Here is a 12,901-nt window from a genome sequence, read left to right as displayed (position 1 = left end):
TATCTCACTTAAAACCAGTTCTACACCTCTGTAGGTTTATTGATTTCAATGGAGTTATTCCTTATTTACCTCAGTGTAACTGAGATCAGAATAGGGTCCTATATTTTTGCCATAATGTGTATTCTAAGTGTCTGTGTCTAATACACACACAAAGGACATGTAAATGTACAGTTGATATACTTACACTGTATATATACATCACATGCATGTTTTATTTTATTAATCTATGTGTAGATCCCAAACTTCCAAAGTGACTTCCTCAATTGCACTTACAAAATTTGCACATATATTCATTCACACACAAGTGTATTTTAAAGAAGAACTGGGCATGCTGTTATCCAGTTGCATGTGCAAATATAGGTTATGTAAATACAATGGAAGCCCTCAAAGATTTTGCGGATCCAATTTAGACAGCCAGTTTTCAAAGTATTGTCCCCATTTACACATACAGTTACTCAATTGGTGTGCGAAAATGCAGTTATGGTTGTCTGTAACTATCCAGTATCTTCTGCGAGTATAATAGTAGCAAAATACTATGTAATTCATATTTATTCTATTTTTAGGAAACAGAAAGGGCTAAAATGGAAGTTGAAAAAGATAAGGAATGGCTGTGTTACATACAGAAACTTCTTGAAGGACAGGTACTACATTTTATTTATCCACTTAATGAATTAAAACTTCCTAATCTAACTAATTATATATCTTTAATAGTAGTCATTCATGCAGTGCAACGTTATTATTTTCTGATGTTTCTTTCCTACTTCTCTTTAACTGTGAGGCATTACATGAGACAGAGAAGAAGTTAATGCCATATTTGTACTAGCTAACTTAACGGATGAAAAGAATCTGGGGAAAACCAACACAGATCTTCACAAATGTATTAATTAAATTATTGAGTCAGTCTGTATGCTTGGTAGAGTGAAAAGGATCCATTCTTTCATACCTCTTAGGAAAAAGATTTTTTATTATGTGCCTTTAAAGTCAGTAGTTGATATGGACACCTGAGGAGTTCATGAGTTTCAGTGACCTTTTACTATGGACCTGTTTCCAGTCAATTCATGTTTTCCTCACAGCCAGACAGCTGTTTATTACCGTGTCTTCCCGCATTCTCTACAATATTTTCTACTGAGACCTCGAGCAGCTTGTTAGTGGGAAGTAAATATTGATTTGGCATCCTGTCAATGCAGAAAGAATGAAAAAATTTCCACCAGAGGCCCCTCAAACATTTTCCTATCGACATTTTCTGTGCAGAGTGGAAGGCTGCATAGAGGATGACAAGGCTGAGACTAGTTGAAATCCCTGAGGGGTCCTCTGAGACTGCCGCTGTGACCTGTGTGATACTTTTTCTTCTCTTTCAAGTCTTTTTTTTTAATACACACACAGTCTGCTGGGATGCTCCCCTCTTGTAAGTGATCAAGGGCAGTTTATTGGCAGGTGAGAGCCCTGCTTTTCTAGTCGTAGTCAGTTGTTGTTTGGACATCACTGACAACATCCACTGGATCTTGAAACTTTTTCATTATATTTTAGTTACCTTCTGAATCGTGATTACGTGTATCTAATATCTGAAATAAAATATTTGATTTATAAGTGTAAATGTATATGCAGTAGTGTGAGTGCCTAAGCTGTATACTTCATTTCTAGTAAGAAAGCAGATAATTAAAAATATTTTGAAAGCCATTTCAGAGGCTAGTCATTTCTAAACAGCAAATAATGTTTAAAGAACATAAAAAACATTTCAGTGTCAAGATTAAATCCCATAATCCGCTATTAAAATGGTGATTGTTTTTCTTCATTCGTTATCAGAAGATACTACCACTAAGGCTGCTTAATTGCTGCTGCCGAGGAGATTGAAATACCCATTGAATTGCATTGGCCTGGCCACAAGCAGTACAGCTTCATTCAAATAGTTTTAGTGCTAGATGCAAAACTGAAACAAAACAGAAAAACGAATGTAGTCCCTACGTTTCCTTCAGATTTGAGAAATTTTGAACATAAACTTTAGTAAGTTGTAGGAATAAATGATGTGCTTGGTTCATACTGGGGACTATATTCTTTCTTAATTCAGATGTGATTTTTGTCTTTGCACCTGGCAGATCATAAAAGTATCATCCTCTCCACCACCACAAGCAGAGGCGTGCATTGAGGATGAGGAGAGTGGTGTTTTTGTGACCAAGTACCTCTTTCTGTTTAGGCTCCAAGGGGACTGGGAACTTCAGCTAGGGAAGGAGGAGGGACTGCTTGCTTTCAGCAGGAGCACTTTCCTCGTCTCTAACTCATGGGAATTTAGTGAGTAAGTGAATGGTGATTCAATCATCATTAACTTACCTGCTTCCCCTCTCTGTGTTGTGAGGCATCCCTGCTCCATTTTCCTGGCAGGGATTGTAGGGGCATGGGAGACACCTGGCAGCCCAACTGCCATAGAAAATGTTTTGGCAAGAGCCTGGAGGATACCAGGGGATTGGCTGGTTTTGGGGTCAAGATCTGCTTCCTCTTCTGTGTGAGGGATTAAATCATGCCTCCTACAGATGGACGTGAAGAAAACTGACCCTACCTGGGAGTAGCCCATGGAGAAGGATATGCCCTTTACCATTTTCAAGTCAGGTCTTGTGCATTGGTGGATACTGTGTTTACTTTTAATACATGTTTCTAAAAAATCTGATCTGAAATGCTCAATTTAACAGTGGAAAAAATGGGAACTTTTTGTCAGGACTCTAATAAGAATAAAATGTAGACTTTGCACAGTGAGATACATTTATATTCTATGTACACATACACATCTGTGATATGGCATCTCAGGCTTACTTTCTGCACTTATTGTGAGAAAATGTCCTGCAGAAAATTGCATCAGATCACTGCAGTTTGATATAGTGTCTTTTTGTGCCATTGAGCCCGGACTCTGGAACATAATTGCCCAGCAGTATTGATTTAATTGCCTAGGTTTATTTGTGGACTCCTAATTATTGACTGGAGGTAAATTTAATGGAGAAACCTTTATGAACACTGGGAAACTGCTGCTGTTGCTGTTATACATAATGAACTGCATCATATCCCTCTAGATCATTTTTCAAGCTAATTTTATTCCACTGTGACAGTACGATAACATTTAAAATGTCATAGACATTTTATTTTTATTACTGACATATGCTGTTTTACTGCTGCATTAGAAATTTTGGGGGAGACTGGGGGAAGCACTAGTTGCTTTTAATGTCATTTTATAGATTTCCCCGAGAGTGTAATCATAAACGACTATAGCACACCTCTGTTTTACACTTCATCTACACTCCTATTTTCTGTACGGTTATGACCTGAAAAGGTTTGTATTTATGCTGGCTTTAGAAAAGTATTACTGTTGCTATGATTAATAAGTACATAATATAGTGCCCAGAGGCCTCAGTCAGAATCGAGGCCTCACTGTACTAGCTATTGTACGAACACATGCAAAGAACTGCCCGAACAATCTAAATAGAGAAATTTCCTTTTCAAAATATTATTCAAATAAAAATTATATTAGCTAAGGAAATAACTGAGTTGGGAATTCTACTGTGATATTTATAAACACACATTGTCTAAAGCTACATTTTGACTGGCCAATGAGGTCTTTTTGATGATCTTTGTATTCATGCATCAACTCCCAGTGCCTGGAACCTCATCACTGAAAAATTTAAAACAAACATCCTAAAAACCACACCCCTTGTATGTAAAATAGAATGGGGTGAAAGTTAATGGGTTTCTGTGGCACAAGCGGGTGCTGTATGTGAAGAGGCGTCATAGGAGGTACACGCCCCTGCCTGGAGACTTCTGAGAGGCTATCCATAGCTAATGGGGCATGAGCAAGGCAGAGCTGGGGAATCCACCAGGGCACACAATCTCCAGTCCTTCCCTAATGGGGGAATAGGGCACATAACAACCAATGTAGGCCATTCTATACATTAGACATGTCCACAGCTCCAGTGGGGCATGAAAGGAAGATTCTTTCCCCACTTCTCTCCTCACATTCCTAGTGCCTATGCTAGCTGTTTGAGTCAGGCCCTGTCCACAGGTGCCACTCCCGCAGCTCCCATTGGCTGTGGTTCCTGGCCAATGGGAGCTGCAGAGCTGGCGGTTGGGGCAGGGGCAGCATGCGTAGCCCCCTGGCTGTCCCTATGCATAGGAGCTGGAGGGGAGACATGCCGCTGCTTCCGGGAGCCATGGCAGGCAGGGAACCTGCCTTAGCCCCGCTGCGCTGCTGACCGGACTTTTAATGGCCTGGTCAGCCGTGCTGACCGGAGCCACCAGGGTCCCTTTTCGACCGGGCGTTCAGGTAAAAAACCGGACACCTGGCAACCCTACCTTCAAACCTCCAAGAGAGATTTTTAACAAGGTACAAGTAGTCTGCCAAAAACTTTCAAGCCTTGGAGCCTGTTACAAGGTTGGCTTAACTGGTCCTTTGTCAGGTACACAGTTGTGCCTCAGTTCCCCTTCCTCCTTGTGTGCCTCTGGGGTTATCATGCCTAATGCAACAATAACTCCATAATAAAATGTACCCTCCTTGGGGCTTCTTTATTAATATAAAAATTGTATTCCAGTAGTTGTAACAAACAAGAAAACTCCCAATCACACCTTGTCCCCAGCTTTCTACAGATCTCTCACTAGGGTCTATGGATAATCCTTCCCTTTTGTATCAGGTCTTGCAACCGTCCTTCCACCCTTCAGCTACAAGGGTTCTCCACAACCCTCCCAGCAGGGCTTGACTCTCTCACTGGCATCTGACCACAGACCCACTCAGTTCTCATCTGGGAATGTAGCCTAACAGCCATAGATGTCCCCCTTCAGATTTCCCGGTGGGGTCGACTCCCTGCCTTCCCATGCTGTCTTCCTAGCAACAGAGCCTGTCTTTTATTTTCTCTCTCTTCCACAGCAGGCCTTGCTGCCAGCATAGTCACATGCTCAATCCTATGAACCCCCCCCCCCCCATGCTACCACTGTCACCATCTACCTTCCTTTTTTAACCCAGAGACTACAGCTTCAAGAATCCTGTCCTTAAAACAGCTAAGTCTCCCTAACAGACATGATAGTCTGCATCTAGAACCAGTACGTTGTGTTATATAGCTTTTAAGATCCGTGCTGGGCCATCAAGCCTAGCATCCATGTTTGTGTTGTCCTTGCAGTAATACGACAGGAACTCTGTTCTCTAGGTTGGTAGTTTGGAATACTATAAATGTATGATTTTATGGGATGAGCAGTAATAATCATGCATTGCATTGTATGAAATGGGCTGAATAAAGGGAGCAGTTGGATTCATTAGCAAATGTTCCAACATGTGCCAATAGTGGACAACAGATGTACAGATGGGAATTTGTTAGTCACATGAGTCTTCACAAATCGGTATAGCCAAGGAACAATAATAGAGTGATGAATTTTCAGATTACTACCCTACTGAGTTTTTACAACTAATTCATTTAAGTTGAAATGAACAAACGCTCCAGTTTTGCCTCTGCTGAAATTAGCAGCTTCAGATGCAATTTCAGCCTGCTCTGCTCAAGTTTCATTTCCGTTGAATTTACAATTTACCTTCTTCAAGATGAAGCTGCTCTGAAGTGGGAAAATAATCTATTTACATAAAAAAATATAAAAGGTTTTATTGCAATACTCGCCGCAATGGGCAGATTAAATGTATTTGTAATCACTGTTGTGTGCACTCCAAAAATATTAGCAAAGAATTAAACAACTTAATTTTTGTATTAATTTGTAAATCACTGTCAAGCAGAATAATACAGTCTGTGGGGTGGATGCTTTTGGTAATTGACACACTGTGAACTGGGATGTCATTCCTCATTAGAATAACAACACCACCACTTTGCATTTATACCTTTTTCCATCTAAGGATCTCCAAGCACTTTCAAAACACAAATTGCTAAAGCTTCCTAACACCCCATGGGGCAGATAAATATTATTTTCCCCATTATTACAGATGGAGAATCTGAAAGACAGGTATTATCTTGCCCAAGGTCATAGTGACTCTGTCAAGGCTGAGAAGAGAACCTAGCACTCCTGACTCTTAGGCTTGTGCTGTAACTATTAGACCATGCTCCCTCCTAGTGGACTATGTCCCCAAGATGACTAGCTGTCTTGTTAACATCTGCACAGAATGTTCCCACTTCATCTTTATAGATTTTCCTATTACAACAGTGAAAAGTTGAAAACTTAGGCAATATGGTAAGTCTTAAAACATGTAAAGCTAGGCTGCTGTTGCTCTCAGATTGTCTGAATTTATACAACTCTATTAAATTTTACTTCCCTTCAATGCTATTATAAATTACAGTTGATGGTATCTAGTATTATTACCACCAGTTACCTTTCAGAAAACTGGTTGTGGCCCAGATTATTGGGAGCCACTTGAATGAAACCACATTCAGTACTAAAATACATAACTGACAGCTGTACTGAACATGTCTGCACAGCCTAGGTACGGACATGGGCTAACTAAATTCACACAGCCCTGCCCTGGGCTTTAGTCAGGTTTAAAATCTGGGATGGATTCTTTAGATTGGATTTTCGTCAACTGTTCTGAAATCCTGAACAGGAACGCAAATATCCCAGCGTATTTACAAAGTCATCTATAAAAGTAAATCTGACAGGCTTCTATTGAAGATGAAGACTGCAGTGGTTCAGTGCAGAGTGTATGTCTATAAAGAGAATCAGATAAAAACACAAATACTTCTCCCAAACTGACAAATGTGAGAGAATGCCACAATATTCAACCTTCTGCTGCTCTTGATTTAAGTGAATAATTTAGTTAGAAAGGCTTCTTTAAAGATCACTTCGTTATGACATACAGCTGCAAAAATAGTGAACAGCGAGTACGCTATAGAATGATAGGTACCTGAGAAAGCAGTGAGATAATACATTAATTTAAAGCAATTCATTAGGAAAAAATATAAAATGAATCAAAAATGAATGTGGTCAAGCTAGGGAAAGAAGAACTTATGCGAGACTTTGAAGTATATGTAAACAATGAAGAGTAGTTACAGAGTGGGCACCATGCTATGGTCAGTAATTTTCCAGCACAGTAGAAGGTAACTGTAACAGGATGGCCTGCCTCTTTAAGTGCCTGAGGTCTGGGGCCAGCCAGCCCTGTTTGATTATCAGACCCTGCTGGGAAGGGGTCAAGTGATCCCTGTAATGGGCTGAGAGAGAGCTCAGTTGGGATGGAGTTGCAGGATGGTGATGGGTTCCTGAAGCAGGGGGATTGAAGGGGAGGGTTGTCTTCTGTTCAGCTTTGTGAGGGACAAGTGGGAAAGCCTCTGGGAGCTGTAGCCCCTGGTGGAGGAACTGCTTTGTTTAGATGTTTTGCCTAAGTTTTATGTTTGAAAAATAAAATGGTGCCCTGGAAGAAGGGCCTGAAGTACTCTGGACATAACAGTGAGTCCTTCCTGGGCTGAGGAGACAGGCCCGCAGATTACAGTACAGTCGGCAAAGGATTTGAGCTGAGATTATGCTGTTGTAATACCAGTACATGCTGTGATCAATGGTTTGATCCTCACGCAACAGTGTAGTAGTTCCTGAAGCTCTCAAGAGAGTGCTAGTAAGTGTGCTTGACTAGCTCAGCAATCCCACATCACAGACCTAGGGGCTATAGACTGAGCGCTGGAGGTCATATCCAGCCAGCTAGTGCTAGCCCTGTGCACATACCGTTCTTACTCAAGAGGAGGAATACACAGCACACCATGGCAGCTTGCCCTGTAAATGCAGTGACTGTTGAGCAAGACATAGTACTTGGCCCGCACCACTCCATCCCTCATGCACAGCCCACATGGGTAAGGTCAAGATTTTACCCTCTATCGTTTTATACATTTTAATTCTAAAAAATCTAAATAAAAATAGCCCTACCATTGTTCAGCTTGTTCAATGTCCTTTCACGCTAGCTTTTAGCTTCTTTTGTAGTTTGTGCCTTTTCTATAGGAAATGTGCAATAACTATATCGGACATAAATAATATCAACCCAGATTAGTCTTTAAAGCCCAGCAGACATGATGGGAAGAGAGGAGGATATAGAAATGAAAAAAGAAATTCAGAACAGAGGTAATGTACTGTCAAACAATAGACATGGAGTGTGGAATTGTGAAAACACTGGGATGGTTATCTTGAGTTGAGTCCTAAACACCAGGGAGAACTGATTTCTCTATTCGACAACTAGAACGTAAACCCATTTTACATATATATCCATTGGTGTGATTATTTGGTTTGATTCACTCTGATAGCATAGTTAGGGGCAAATTATCTTTCCCTCTTCTGGTACTGGCTGTAAATGCGGCTCTTCCATTAGGATTCACCTCTCTGTGAAAGGACACCACTGCTTTAACCCAAGGCTTCTTCCAGGAGGGGCAGCTTTAAGTTGTTCCTGGGACATCCTCTGCTAGCAGAGGCTTTCCAGAAGGTGTACTGAAGCAGTGCAACATCTGAGCCTGCCACCCCACCAGTACTGCTCACTTTTGGGGGCAATGGGTAACTGAGTGGAGTTGGTGTTACCTTGTGCCACCCTCTGATGGACTTTCCACCTCCCTGCACTCAAACACTTGGATTACGCTGGCAGCAGAATCTATCCAGGGCTGAATCTACACCATTTTGTACAGTATGATATACACTGAAAACGTCCAAACTGTATGCAATAAAATCTAGTATATGTTACGTCTTAAAGATATAATAGAGGACAATACACCAGTTGTTTTCCTTTAAAAAGCTGGATTTGAACGTAGATACAAGAGTGAATCTAACTTTTCTGTAAAATATGTAAACTCAGCTTTTTGTAAAATTCCCATTATGTTTAGAGTAACAGACTTCTCTGCAACATCCTGATCAATGGAGATATTTTTTCTGCATTTATTCACAAAAGTTTCACTATACAACTCTTGAGACATTTAGCAGTAGCACAGGGAACTGTATTGATAGTTCTGTCTCACTCTCTTGAGCGTAGTGAACATACAGTACTACTTCTATTTATATGTGCCCTAGAGATGACTGTAACCTCATATTGATCAGCTGATTGAAGATAAATGACAGAGCTGCTAGTATTGTAGATTACATCATTAACATGGTCAGTAAACCATGAATTGTTCAATAAGGCGTTTATCTTTTTTCATTTTACTCTGCTCTTTTATCATTTTTATGATAAAGAACAAAGTTACACACACTAACCAGGCAGATCAGTTTTGAAAGATCAGATGTGTGCAAGTGGGTGCTAGTTGTCAGAAATAAGTGAAATGTAATGGTTCAAGGATATTTAGCATATATTTTTCAGCTGAAGGAAATATAGAGTTCAGTAATCATTTTTCTTATTTTTTTTTCAGTTTCCTTTCGCTTCATATTTAATGGATGCAGTACTGGAAAAACTAAATGAGAAGAAGAAACTGGTAGAAGAGTATAGTTCTCTTATGAAGCAAACCATATGATACTGCTGCGAATGATGTTTGGAAAGGGTTTTATACAAAGTGACTGGGAAATGTTTTGTGCTCCTGACATCTTTCCCCTTCATATAGAAAACTGTCAGTAGTCAAGTTCAATATAGAAGGAAGAAGACTCTGTGAACTAATTAATTGTTGAACAAGTGGAATTAATTACATTCTCATTTAAAGAGGAAAAGTGTAGATTTGATTGCTGAACACTAAAATTGCCACAAATCAATGCAAACTTTAAAATGATTTTCCTTCAAGTACATTAGTAAAGAAAGCCAGTGCAAGCCTTGAGGAGATGAGATGTCACTGATGTGAACGGTAAGCCATAGGAACTGTACAAATCAGTGAGAGCACCATGTATGCAAAAAACGGCCCAGACACTGTGGGGGTGGGGGGGCGCTATGTCGTTCAGAACACTTTAGCTGTGATGGAGTTTTGTGTCCAAATCCATTGAATTTCAATGGGATTTGGACATCTTGCTCCTTTTGAGTCCTTTGCAGATCCCAGCCTTTATTATTTCCTCTGCATAAAATGGTATGCATTTCTTGAGTGGTTTTGTTTTATGTTAAGAACATGAAATAATAAAATGGAAAAGTATTCAGTAGCCTCAGAGACCATTAGGCAAGCTGTATTTTTGGTTTCTATCTAGGTGTTGAGAGTCCAATGTATTTAATTGTATTTAAGAAATATTTCACCAAAATAAAAATGATTTCCAGTGTGTTTTTTTTAATGAGAAGCCTCTGAAGTGTTGCGTGCAGAATTTTGCTCATAAACTGTAAACAAAAAAAAAACGCACACAAAAAAAACAAACCCACACCTATTGCCTATGTCCTAAACACAGCTCTTCCTGCTGCTGTATCCCACGTGTTGCATGGCAAGCCAGGAGAGTAGCTCTGTAGCTGAGCTATGTTCAGTGAGTTGGTTTTAGCCTAGTTCTTTGGGGACAGATGTTCATATTGCAAAACCCCCAAACCACAAGTCTCTAATTAACATCCTTGCTGTCAGACTCAAGGATTGAATGGACGTGGAGACTGTACTACCCTCTTGTCTCTAGAAGAGGACTAGTTGAGGCACCTTGTTTAGGCAGTGCAGAGAATTTGCAGTACTATTGTCTGTGTTGCATCTGTCTGTGGAAAAATTGGACTTTAATCTGTGGGTCTGACTTTTGGATACTTTTTACAAGGACTACATTCATTACCAAAATGGTTTATATAAATTATCTAAAGGTCAGTGCATGGATAGCTACTACTTGGTTAGGTGACTTCTGAGGAGTAGATTCATGGACTTCATGAGCTAGTTTTCAAAACTGGGACGCTGCCCTATACCCACAAAAATGATAAATGCATGGGTGTGCCAACATTACTGAACCCCAAGCCTCCTCAATACAAGACATTTGAACTTTCTGTAAATACCAGAGGCAGTTCAGATTTTTCCATGGGGTTCTGGGATTTGGCTACAGCTCTTTTACCCACACACCTGATTTTCCAATTATTGGCAGTGTAAACAGAGTGGCAGTTCAGCTTTCCTGCTTTATCCATTGCAGTCCCAGCTGTGGCACAGCTGCTTCCAGACTGCAGCCCCTCACTCTGCTTAAGGAAAGGTGTCAGAGTCTGGAGAGCTTATTGGGGCCCCACGTCTGAAGAGACTCCTCAGGAGACACCTCTGTGAGAGGGTGTCAGTTCTCTTCACCACTTGGGACTTAACAGAATGGACTCTTCTCACTGATCAAGAATTCTTCCCCTGACCCAATCCACCTCAAAAGAGAAAAATTCCAGAGCACTCTTCCAGGTTCTGAAATCTGACTTATCAAGGAATCTGAGATCGTTTCTGACACTCCTTCTTCCCAAGAGCTGTATTCATGCTCTCTCAGGAATGTACCTTTCACTTCCTCTCCAATTACATATGAGATCAAGCACAGGGACTTGAGAGAAATACATACGGAGACACAGTACACCCATGGGATAAGGCCTGAAAAGTAGAACAGCTAAGAAAAGAGACCAGTCTTCAAAAGGGGGCAACCATTCCCTCCCCAAAAAAAAGTTTAAAAAAAAGCCAAAAGGCCAGAACTCACAGGAAAAAAGCCATTCAGCTCTCCAAGTCCTCCTCCTCCTGTGAGATCCAAGGTCCTCCCCAAAGAAGCAAACCTCCTGGTTTCAGCTCATGGTAACCTTCAGCCAAAAAAGCAGAGAGATGGTTTACCAAAGAGATGGTTGAAACCATGTGGAACACACTGGTAGTCACTGATGAGATTCAGCCAGAGAGTGAGGATGAGCAGACTAATTCCAGAGACTAATACCTCCCAACAAAGAACAAGACAGAGTTGTCACACACACACACCCTGCATTTCTCCTTTGGAAAAGGGAGGAGTGGAAAACTTGTGACCGAGGAGAGAAATTTAGTCAGCAAAGCTCTGGGTCTTAGAGCTAAAATGTCTTTATTCATGGGCCCCCAGAGTAATTCAGCATTAGCACTCCCAGCAATGGCCATGTCAAGCCTTGGAAAGGAGTTGTTGAAAAGGTCTTCAGTGTCCCTCTGAGCCTCTTTGGCAACAGCATGCTCTGCTAGAGCCACAGGGTCCTGGTGCAATGACCTAAAAAGCCTCAGCCTCCAGAACCATGATGCATTCAGCTTAAGGTGCAAGTCAATATCCCTACTACAGTTCCATGGACTCCGTGAGGCTGCCTGCCCACTCAGTGGCCCAGCACCAACTCTGGCTTAAACCTTGGGCAGCATATAATAGTCAAATCATGTATGCCTCAGAGGAACTGTTGAATGTTGGATGTATTTTTATCTTTTGGAAACACACTCGCTCTCTCTCTCTCTCGTCAGAGATAGTGGCTGCCATGAAAATGTCTGTCTGCCCACAGTAACACTGTAGTGATATGTATGGGCTAGGTCTTGCCCTTATATGGAAATAACTTCATAGAAGCAAGGGAACTCTGTGATGCTTAGTCTCATCCTCCCACCACCTCTTCCATATATGAAACCTTGCATCACCTCTGAAGATCCCTTGAGCGCCACAGCCAATCCATGCAGAGATTCAAGGTCTTCTTTAAGGCAGCTTGCCCATCACAGTGAAGGCTCCTGAGGAAAGTCAATACAGCTCCTGGCTCGATTAATGTTCCTTCCTGATCTTCAGTGTTTGCTAGTTGGAGGAAAATACACCTATCCCTCCTCACAGCTCCATCCCACCTGCTCATACCCCAGGCTGCCCAGTGCTCGCTCCCCACTCTCATAGATCCCTACATCAGCAGAGAGTTCTGTCTCGGGTTAATGGGGATGGTGCTGTGAAAGCAACGGAGTCCCTTTTCCACGTTGGAGTGAGAGACCCATATGCAATCCCTAGAGCACAAGTGGTCCTTGAGGTACCACTGTTTTTTATGATACTGAGAATAGGAAATAACTGTGCTAAAGGCACACTATCTTCTGGAAACTGCTTTTCATTAGCAGCTGTAGTGCCTGGGCATTCT

General features: G+C 41.2%; 1 protein-coding gene across 1 annotated transcript in view; it reads left to right on the top strand.

Moving 5' to 3' along the window:
* CNTLN (centlein) overlaps positions 1-9,428 on the top strand; it is a 279,922-nt gene extending 270,494 nt beyond the window's left edge. The window contains exons 25-26 of the mRNA XM_065406475.1: positions 564-641; positions 9,327-9,428. Of these exons, the coding sequence (XP_065262547.1) occupies positions 564-641; positions 9,327-9,428 (180 nt within the window). The remainder of the gene's footprint in view (positions 1-563; positions 642-9,326) is intronic.
* Positions 9,429-12,901: the final 3,473 nt, after the last annotated feature.

Source organism: Emys orbicularis, chromosome 6, assembly GCF_028017835.1.
Source record: "Emys orbicularis isolate rEmyOrb1 chromosome 6, rEmyOrb1.hap1, whole genome shotgun sequence".
Taxonomy (NCBI): domain Eukaryota; kingdom Metazoa; phylum Chordata; order Testudines; family Emydidae; genus Emys; species Emys orbicularis.
The sequence above is the reverse complement of the archived record's forward strand: the minus strand, read 5'-3'. Positions and strand labels throughout refer to the sequence as shown.